Below are 10940 nucleotides of genomic sequence, written 5' to 3' on the forward strand. Positions count from 1 at the left end.
GCTGTCAATGGATGTTTAGTTTTGTTTCACTATTTTAAGCAATGCCCCAATAAATAATCTTAGACATTTCCCTTTCTGCATATTTGTTAGATATGTTAAACTAAACCTATGAGTGAACGAACTTCTTTTACTAAAAAGTACTTTGCAACTTCACTTCAAGTTTATTTATTTATTTATTTATTTATTTATTTATTTATTTATTTACTTTTTAAGATTTTATTTATTTATTCGACAGGATAGAGACAGCCAGCGAGAGAGGGAACACAAGCAGGGGGAGTGGGAGAGGAAGAAGCAGGTTCCCAGCGGAGGAGCCTGATGTGGGGCTCGATCCCATAACGCCGGGATCACGCCCTGAGCCGAAGGCAGACGCTTAACCGCTGTGCCACCCAGGCGCCCCTCACTTCAAGTTTAAAATTAATCTGTGGCTTTGTTGTACCAAGGTAGACATTCACAAAAAGTAAATAATATTATCCTTTTATCCATCTCCTCTAATTGCATTTTGTTTTGTTAGATTTAACTTTTGCCATTGATGATGTGAAATAGTAACCTATTGTGTTTGCTTGGCAGTTCCCTATAAATATCCTGATTTGTATATATGTTTGATAATTATTATCCTTTCAAGTTTAACCGTTGTCATTCATAACTTTGTACATTTCTATTTTTTTTTTATCTTATTGACTTGTATGAATTCTTGATATATTCGGGCTACCTTTTGTGTTTTACATGGTTTGCAAATATCTTCTGTGAGCCTGGAATATTTTTCACTTTGATTATGGTAGCTATTTATTTTTATCTTTAAATCTAGATATTTCTAAATCCTTCGCTTAAGAATTTGTGCTCCTTTTTCTATTTGGTATAATTCTTCCCTATTATAAGGTCTGAGAAATAATCTTCTATCTTGTCTTCCAGATTTTTAGTATTTTACTCTCAGATGTATACATTTAAATGATCTTGAATCAATTTTGGTGTCTCAAGTAACATTAATATATACTTTATCATTATTCCCTATCATTAATCAACTGTGCCTTCACCATTTATTAATCAGTACATTCTTTATCCAATGATTTCATTGCCACCACTGAATTGAAAAAATTCATATGTGCATTGGTCTTTGGGAGGCTTCTACTCTGTTCTATTAATTTGTCTTTTAAAATACCACATTATATTAATTACTAAACTTTAAAATAGGTTTTGAAATGAAATAAGTGAATCACTGTTTTGTTCTTCAAAGTTAACAATTTTTTATGTTTTACCATTCCATATATATTTTAGAATCAATCTGCTAACTTCCATGAAATTTCTTATTGGAACAGCAGTCAATCTATAGATTTGGTGAAAACTGACCTAAGAAAATACTGAGTATTCTTGACTGCTAACATGATCTAGTTTTTATTTTTCCACTTTTATTAGTGGTTGTAGTATGTTGTTTCTTTTTAAGATTTATGTATGTATGTACTTATTTATTTATTTATTTATTTATTTATTTATTTATTTATTTATTTTAGAAAGAGACAGGGAGAGCACAAGCAGGAGGGGCCAGAGAGAGAGGGAAAGAGAATCTAATGTCTTTCAACAAAGATTGACTATATCCTAAAAAGTTTTTACCTTTTAAATAATACTATTAAGTAACTCATATTTTTGGCCTAAGTGTGTGTGTGTGTGTGTTGTACATATATGTGTGTGTATATATACATATAGACATATGTGTACAATACACACACTTTATCAAAGACATGCTATTAGCAATAATTATTAAATATACGTGTACATATATATATGTGTGTGTTTTCCCTTATTTTTTGTTCTACATTTCTACTTAATTTTAATATTTGGGCCTTCTTCTTTATTCTTATTTTACTCCTATTTTATAATATCCACTAGAATGTCTGGAATTCTGATTTTGCTAGGTCAAGGTGTTGTTAATACTGATTTTTATTTATTCTGCGTTGTCATACTTGCAACTGAAGATTCTCTTTTTTCTATAATTTGTCAGTTTTTATATGTTTAATATAGCCTCTTCCCCAGGTTTTCCCCTCCTTTTTCAGGAATTTCAGTTATTATGTACTTAAGCATCTAATTCTATCTTCTTTCTCCCATAGTCATTTATATGTTGCATCTATCTCTTTAGCTGTGGTCTACTGTTAATTCTTGATTCTTTCCCCACTTTCATTATACTTTTCACATGTAGACATGCCGATCAGTATTTTTTAGAACTTCTAGTTGAATATTCTCTTCTTATAATCTATATCGTTTATTTATTAATTATAACAGTTGTAAACATACACTATGTTATATTATGTTTACAGCATTTGTTAAACCAATAAGTACCACATAGCCTCACTGGTTCAAAAAATACTATGTATTCAGCACTATTCTCAACATGGGGGATAGAGACATTAACAAAGTAGTCAAACTTTTTCCCTCATGAATTTGACAGTTGAGGACAGGTGATTTTTTTGTACTTCTCTTATGAGAATTACTACCATAGAAGGTGGTGATGCCTGGTTGAAGATATTTCCTTCAAAGTAGATTCTGTATATATTTTCAAATATGAGCAAGCAATTCCATATTCATTTTGCATTAAAAACTAAAACTCTTTCAAAATACTGTTAAATACCTCACTTTTTTCTATTTAAATTATTTTAAGTTTTCATAAATATGCATTCCTTTTAAAATGATATATTGAAATTTTTAAGCTTGTAAATTAGGGTGACAAGTGGGTAGTTGCTAAGGAAATATTTGCACTCAAATTACCACAACATTTACTACCCAACCAAAAAGAAAATTAAGGTGTGATGTTTGAAAAAACACATTTCATATCTTGGAAATTATTCTAGAAATTAGTAAAAAAACATTTTTCTTTCAAATTCAAAGAAAAGAAAACCTAATACCCTGGACCAAGATGAACTAAGATGGCATGAAAAAAAATCTTAATGATTAACATATTTGCAATCAAAATTACTCATATAAAACTTCATTAAATGAAATGATCATTATACAGTATAAGGAAGCCATAGGCTTACTTAACAAGGACAAAAAAACCCTCCAAAGATAGCCTAGTAAGCAAGTAAGAAGAGAGTCTCTAGATGAATCAGGTCAATGATTATTCAAAGACACTCAAGAGGAAAACAGATTTAAAACATGGGACTTGGGACTTTGACAATAAGCATCACTGCACCGTATTTCTATGGACTTTGACAATAAGCATCACTGCACCGTATCTCTATGAAGCACGGTTTATCTTGGTTCGTTGCCAAAAGGGCTTTTCCACTTAAGGAAAACTGGACATAAATATAAAATCCACCAAGTTTGCATGGATGAAAAGTCCAAGTTTACTTCTTATTAAAAAAATCCCCCTTATTTTAGAATGTGAAAAATGTTAGTGAGAATTACATGTGACTCAACTCCTCCACTTAATATTGACCGTATTTTCTCTGGTATTGTAATTTGCACACGTAGTCTTTCAGAATCTGCAAGGTACAAATGTTTTATTAGAGTAACACCATCACCTCATAGCTTCCTCCATTATTTCCTCATCTAAATTTGTAATCTTTCAAACGCCACCTTTTTTAAAACTGTCTTTTCAAATACACTCCATTTCCACCTCTTTCTAAGAATTACAAGACTTTAAAGAGAAATTCAGTACAAATAAAGTCAGGTCTTTTGGTTTTTCCAACTACAGACTCCACAGGTTGAAAACGCAGAGCAATATACGAAACTCTAACCTTGAGGTATTCACTCAACCATGGCATCTCTCATCTTTCATACCGCACCAAGACGAGGGGGAAAGTCCCCTCACATCCAGTGTGGATTTTGGTTGGGGAAGGTGATGCAGTTGTGGTCTCTGGCTTACAGAGTCGGAGCCCCTACAAGAAAGCCCTTTCCCAGGGATACCTGACCTCTCAGAAGAAAACGGAGACGAGACCTGACATTCCCAAAAGGTCAGAGGAAAGGTTTTTATACTTACTCCTGTCTGTCTGGACCCCGACGAGCCCAATGAGAAGAAGTAGTAAGCACAACATGGCTTCACGTCCTAGATGCCAGCCGGAATAACGGCAGTTGGCTTGCCGACAGGGCAGTTGGGAGCGCGAGGAGACCCCTCCTGGCCACGCACCTGGCAAGAGGCAGTTGGTTGTGAGAGCAGAGGTGGCTCGAGAGGGTGGATGCTGTGCACTGTTGAACGTAGGCTATCTTGGCCCCTAAGTCTGTGCAGACTTCGAGAATCAGTTTGACGCCACTTTGAGGCTAAAAAAAGCAGAATCACTTCCAAAACGCAGGGCTGAAGAAACAATGAACAGGAAGATTCATTCACACTTCTTACAGCACTTTTCATTGAAGATATCTATATATCTATATAGATACATTCTATAAACCATAGGCTAACAGTTCAATTAATATTCAAGTGAACAACCCAGTGTAATTAACACCTAGATTCAGATCAAGAAATAAAACATAGAACCACCAAACCCCCCAGAATGCCCCATGACAGTCATTACCGCCACCATCATAGATTAGTTTTGTCTGTTTTTGAACTTTATATAAATGGAACAAATCACCATGTACTCTTTTACATGTCAGTTTTTTTAATGTAATGATTACGAGACCCATCCATCCATCCATCCATCCATCCATCCATCCATCCTGTGAATAATGGATTTTTTCTTATTCTATGTTTTTTTCTATTTTATTGATTTTTGCTTTTGTGCTCCTTTTTTTACTTTGGGTGTAATTTTTCTACTTTTTCTGGCTTCTAAGAATGGAAGGTTATCTTGCTCATTTTAAACCATTCTTTTTATTATATATATTTAAAACTATAAATGTTCATCTATCATCACTTTAAATTTATCACCCAATTTATATGTATTATACTCAATACATTATATGTTGATATGCTTTATTTCCATTAATATTCATTTCAAAATATTTTCTAATTCACATCATGGTTTCCTCTTTGCCTCAATGTGCTATTTAAATTCCGTAAGTTTGAGGATTTTCCACTTACAGTTTTCTTATTAATATCTAATTTAATTGTGGTCACAGATCATACTCTGAATCATTTTTAGCCATTTTAATTCACTGAGATAAGATTCATTGTCCATTAGATGGTTCATTATGGATAGATGGCTCCATGTAAACTTCAAAAGAGTATGGATTATTCACTTGTGAGCTATATTATTCTATAAATGTCAATTAGGTTAACTTAGATGATAGAGTTTCCAACACTTCACAGCTTTGCTCATTCTTTTGCTTGCTTGTTTTTTTAGTATACTCAACTAAGATAGTAGATATTTCGATTACTCTTTTGTGTTCTATCAATTTTTTTATTCTTATATTTTCAAGACATGTTATTTTATACATGCCCATTTATGGATGTTTTGTCTTCTTGATGAATAGCCTTTAATTTTGAATATTACTCTTTACCTATTGTAATACTCCTAGTCATTTTCTATTTTGTCCCACACTTCCATACTCAGATTTGATTTTTTTCATGATTAGAATTTGTATGGAATATTTTTAAAAATTCTTTTCCTTTATAAGTGTGTCCTTATATTTACAGCGACGGGTAAACAGCACTGTGAATATACAAATAGCAATATCCAGACCAGGAGAAACTACAAGAAACTACAATTCAAACACTTGGGGCTTTTAACAAATAAATTATAAGGGGATAAAGTGAAAGGGATTGAGAGGTCCAAATTTCCAATTATTAAATTTTTTGAAAAAGTTAGAAGGGAAAGAGAGGATGGAGGGGAAACCTGCAAATTAAAAGAGACTTAATGTATTATGAATTGTTGAAAATGCAAAGGACGAGATTAAATCATAATGCCCAGGGATGCTTTTTGGCCAAAAGAACTATAAAGACATACAGATATAATTCTTATGAAATCAGTTGGAAGTCATTTTGGTGGGGGAGGCAGGTGTGACTGAGGGGAGCACAGGAAGGAGCTGCTGGGTGACAGGGATAGTTCTATTTTTTCATCCTCATGGTGGTTACAGGAATGGCATCTCATAAAATGCATTCATATGTTGGTTTTCTGTTTCTATGGGGTTTTTTTACATTAAAAGCAATTTCAAAATATTTTTAAAAGTGTATCCTTATTTTTAAAGTGTGTATGTATATTCATAAATAGCATATAGTTTTCTTTTAACTCTAGATTGACAATATTTAGCTTTAATTAAAGCAATATGTCTATTCCATTTACTGTTTATACAGGTTTGTTAAGTTTACTTCTTTCATCGTGCTAGAGGTTTTCTATTTTTTCCTGTTTTTTGTCTTTTCTTTCTTTCTTTTTTTTTTTTTTTTAAGATTTATTTATTTTAGAGAGAGAGAGAGAGAGCCGGGGGAAGGGCAAAGGGAGAGGGAATGAGAATTCAAGCAGACCCCCTTCTGAGTGCAGAGCCCAATGCAGGGCTTGATCCCATGATGCTGAGATCATGACCTGAGATGTAATCAAGAGTCAGATGCTTAAGTGACTGAACCACCCAGATGCCCTTTGTCTTTTTACTTGTTTACCCTTTTGAAAAATTGTTGTGAAGAGCACTTGATATTGTATGGAAGTGTCTAATCATTATATTGCACACCTGAAACTAATATTACACTGTAGGTTAACTAATTGGAATTTAAATAAGAACTAAAAAATAAATAAATAAATAAAATAACTATTACCTCCTCTCTGGTAACCATCACTTTCTTCTCTATAGTTTAGAGTCTGTTTCTTGGTTAGTTTCTCTCTTTCTTTTTTTCCCCCTTTGCTCCTTTGTTTTGTTTCTTCAATTCCACATATGAGTGAAATCATAAAGCATTTGTCTTTCTCTGACTGACTTATTTATATTAGCATAATACATTCTAGCTCCATCTACATCATTGCAAATGGCAAGATTTTATTATTCTTTATGGCTGAGTAATATTCTATTGGGTATATGTACTACCTCTTCTTGGTCCATTTATCAGTCAGCAGACACTTGGGTTACTTCCATGATTTGGCTATTGTACATTATGCAGCTATAAATACAGGGGGTGCCTGCCCTTTGAATTAGTATTTTCATATGCTTTGGGTAAATAGCTAGGAATACAATTGCTGAGTCATTGGGTTGTTTCTATTTTTAACTTTTTGAGGAAATTCCATACTGTTTTTCCCAGTGGCTGTACCAGTTTGCATTCCCACCAACAGGGCACCAGGTTCCCCTTTCTCCACATCCTCACCAACACCTGTTATTTCTTGTGTTGTTGATTTTAGCTATTCTCACAGGTGTGAGCACTTTTGATTTGTATTTCCCTGATGATGAGTGATATGGAGCATCTTTTCATGTGTCTGCTGGCCATCTGTATGTCTTGTATGGAAGAATGGTATTCATGTCTTCTCCCCTTTTTTTGATTGGATTCCTCATTTTTGGGGTGTGGAGAGGTATGAACTCTTTACAGATTTTGGATACTGACCTTTTATCAGATATGTAATTTGCAAATATCTTCTCCCATTTCATAGGTTGCCTTTTACTTTTGTTGTTTGTTTCCTTTGCTGTGCAGAAGCATTGTATTCTGATGAAGTCCCAATAGTTTATTTTTGCTTCTGTTTCCCTTGCCTCAGGCAACATAACTACAAAGAACTTGCTATGGCTGCGTTCAGAGGTTACTGTCTGTTACTGTTCTCCTCTAGGATTTTTATGGTTTCAGGTCTCACACGTAGGTCTTTCATCCTTTTTGAGTTTATTTTTGTATATGATGTAAGAAAGTGGTTCAGTTTCATTCTTTTGCATGTTGCTGTCCAGCTTTCCCAACACCATTTGGTGAAAAGAGTATCTTTTTCCCATTGGATATGCTATCCTGCTTTCTCAAATATTAATTGCCATATAATTGTGGGTTCATTTCTGGGTTTTCTGTTCTGTTCCATTGTTCAGTGTGTCTGTTTTTGTGCCAGCACCGTAATGTTCTGATTACTATAGCTTTGTAATATTACTTGAATTCTAGAATTATGATGCCAACAGCTTTGCTTTTCTTTTTCAAGATTGCTTTGGCCGTTTGGGGTCTTTCGTGATTCCATACAAATTTTAGAATTGTTTGTTCTACGTCTGTGAAAAATGCTGTTGGTGTTTTGATAGGGATTGCATTGAATATGTAGATTGCTTTGGGTCGTATAGACATTTTAACAATATTTGTTTTTTTCAATTCATGAACATGGAATATCTTTCCATTTCTTTGTGTCATCTTCTGTTTCTTTCATCAGTATCTTATAGTTTTCAGAGTACAGGTCTTTCACATCTTTGGTTAGGTTTATTCCTAGGTGTCTTATAGTTTTGGTGCAATTGTAGATGGGCTTGATTCCTTAATTTCTCTTTCTCCTGCTTCCTTATTGGTGTACAAGAATGCAGTAGATTTCCGTACATTGATATTGTATTCTGCGACTTCACTGAATTCATTTATCAGTTCTAGCAGTTTTTTGGTGGGCTGTTTTGGGTTTTCTATATAGAGTATCATATCATCTGCAAATATGGAAGTTTGACTTCTTCCTTGCCATTTTGGATGGCTTTTATGTCTTTTGATCTGGGATTGCTGAGGCCAGAACTTCCCATACTACGTTAAATTATAGTGGTGAGAGTGGATATCCTTGTCTTATTCCTGATCATAGAGGAGAAGTTCTCAGATTTTCCCCACTGAGGATGATACTAGCTGTGGGCTTTTCATAAATGGCCTTGATTATGCTGAGGTATATCCCCTCTAAACCTACTTTGTTGAGGGTTTTTATCAGGAATTGATGTTGTGCTTTGTCAGATGCTTTCTCTGCATTTATTGAAATCATAATATGATTCTTAGCCTTTCTTTTATTAATGTGGTGTATCATGTTGATTGATTTGCAAATACTGAACCACCCTTGTAACCTGGCAATAAATCCCACTTGATTCTGGTGAATAATTTTTTTTAATGTATTGTTGGATTCAATTTGCTAGTAATTCATGGAGAATCTTTGCACCCATATTCTTCAGCAATATTGGCATGTAGTTCTCCTTTTTAATGGTGTCTTTATGTGATTTGGGCATCAGGGTGGTCTCATAGAATGAATTTGGAATTTTTCCTTCATTTTCTATTTTTCTAGGATAGTTTCAGAAGAATAGGTATTGACTCTTTTTTCAATGTTTGGTAGAATTGCCTGTGAAGCCATCTAGACCTGGACTTTTGTTTGTTGAGATTTTTGATTACTGATTCAATTTCTTTGCTGGTTATTGGTACGTTTAAGTTTTCTACTTCCTGTTTCTATTTTGGTAGTTAATATTTTTCTAGGAATTTATCTGTTTCTTTCAGGTTGTCCAATTTGTTGGCATATAGTTTTTCATAATATTCCCTTATAATTGTTTGTATATCTATATGGCTTTGGTTGTTATTTTTCCTCTCCCATTTGTAATTATATTTATTTGGTTGCTTTCTCTTTTGTTTTTGATAAACCTGGCTAGAGGTTTATCAATTTTTTTCAAAGAACCAGCTCCTGGTTTCATTGATCTGTTCTATGGTTTTTGCAGTTTCTATATCATTTATTCCTGCTCTAATCTTTACTATTTTCTTCCTTCTGCTGGATATAGGCCTCATTTGTTGTTCTTTTTCTAGCTCCTTTAGGTGTAAGGGTAGTTTGTTTATTTGACGTTTTTCTTGCTTCTTAGGGCAGGCCAATATTGTTCTATATTTCCCATTTAGGACTGCTTTCACGACATCCCAAGGTTTTAGACTATTGCATTTTCATTTTCATTTGTTTCTGTGTATTTTTAAAAATTTCTTCTTTGATTTCCTCATTGACTCATTCATCGTTTAGTAGCATGTTTAACTTCCATTTATTTGTGGTATTTTTAAGTTTTTTCTTGTGCTTGACTTTTAGCTTCATGGTGTTGTGTTCAGAAAAGGTGTGGTCTGATTTCAATCTTTTTTATATTGGTTGAGGCCTGACTTGTGACCTAGTATGTGATCTGTCCTAGAATTATTCCATGTACACTTATAAAGAATGTGTATTCTGCTGTTTTAGGATGGAATGTTCTGAATATATCTGTTAAGTCTATCTGTTTCAGTGTGTCATTTAAAGACATTGTTTTTTGTTTGTTTGTTTTCTGTTTAGATTAACTGTCCATTGATATAAGTAGGGTGTTAAAGTCCCCTACTATTTTGTATTATTATCAATGAGTTATGTTTGTTAGTAATTGTTGGGTGCATAAATATTTACAATTATTATATCTTCTAGTTGGATTCTCCCCTTTATTATGATATAGTACCCTTCTTTATCTTGTGTTACAGTCTTTGTTCTAAAGTCTAATTTTTCTGATACAGGTAATGATACTCAGGCTTTATTTTGACATCCATGTGCCAGTTCAATGTTTCTCCATTCTCTCACTTTCAATCTACATGTGTCTTTAGTTTTGAAGTGAGTGTCTTGTAGGATGTTTTCCTATTTAGCACTTTTTAAAACGATTTTATTATTTATTTATTTATTTATTTATTTATTTATTTATTTATTTATGAGAAAGGGAGAACACAAGCTGGGGGAGAGGCAGAGGGAGAGGGAGAAGCAAGCTCCCTGCTGAGCAGGGAACTTGACATGGGGCTCTATCCAAGGACCCAAGATCTCGACCTGACCCGAAAGCTGATGCTTAACTGACTGAGCCACCCAGGTGCCCCCCATTTAGCACTTTGAATATACCATGCCACTCCCTTCTAGCTTGCTAAATTTTGGTAGAGAAATATCTATCTTGCCGAATAAGTTTTCCTTAGTAAGTTAAAGACATCTTTGTCTTGCTGCTTCTAAGAGCTTTTCTTTATTACTATAATTTGTTAATTTAATTATGTCTTGATGTTGGCCTGCTTTTGTTGATTTCGATAGGAGTTCTCTGTGCCTCCTGGATCTAGATATCTGTTTCTTTCCAGTTAAGGAAGTTTTCTGCTATTATTTCTTCAAGTAAATTTTCTA

General features: G+C 33.7%; 1 protein-coding gene across 2 annotated transcripts in view; it reads right to left on the reverse strand.

Moving 5' to 3' along the window:
• The window catches only part of ADAM2 (ADAM metallopeptidase domain 2), a 123058-nt gene extending 119036 nt beyond the window's left edge, over positions 1-4022 (reverse strand). For both annotated transcript variants that reach the window (XM_045779188.2, XM_087856324.1), the window contains exons 1-2: positions 3968-4022; positions 3394-3470 (exon numbers count right to left, since the gene is read on the reverse strand). In XM_045779188.2, coding sequence (XP_045635144.2) covers positions 3394-3470; positions 3968-4022 — 132 coding nt within the window. The remainder of the gene's footprint in view (positions 1-3393; positions 3471-3967) is intronic.
• Positions 4023-10940: the final 6918 nt, after the last annotated feature.

This window comes from Ursus americanus, chromosome 27 (assembly GCF_024610735.1).
Source record: "Ursus americanus isolate L20-20 chromosome 27, mUrsAme1.1.p, whole genome shotgun sequence".
Lineage (NCBI taxonomy): Eukaryota > Metazoa > Chordata > Mammalia > Carnivora > Ursidae > Ursus > Ursus americanus.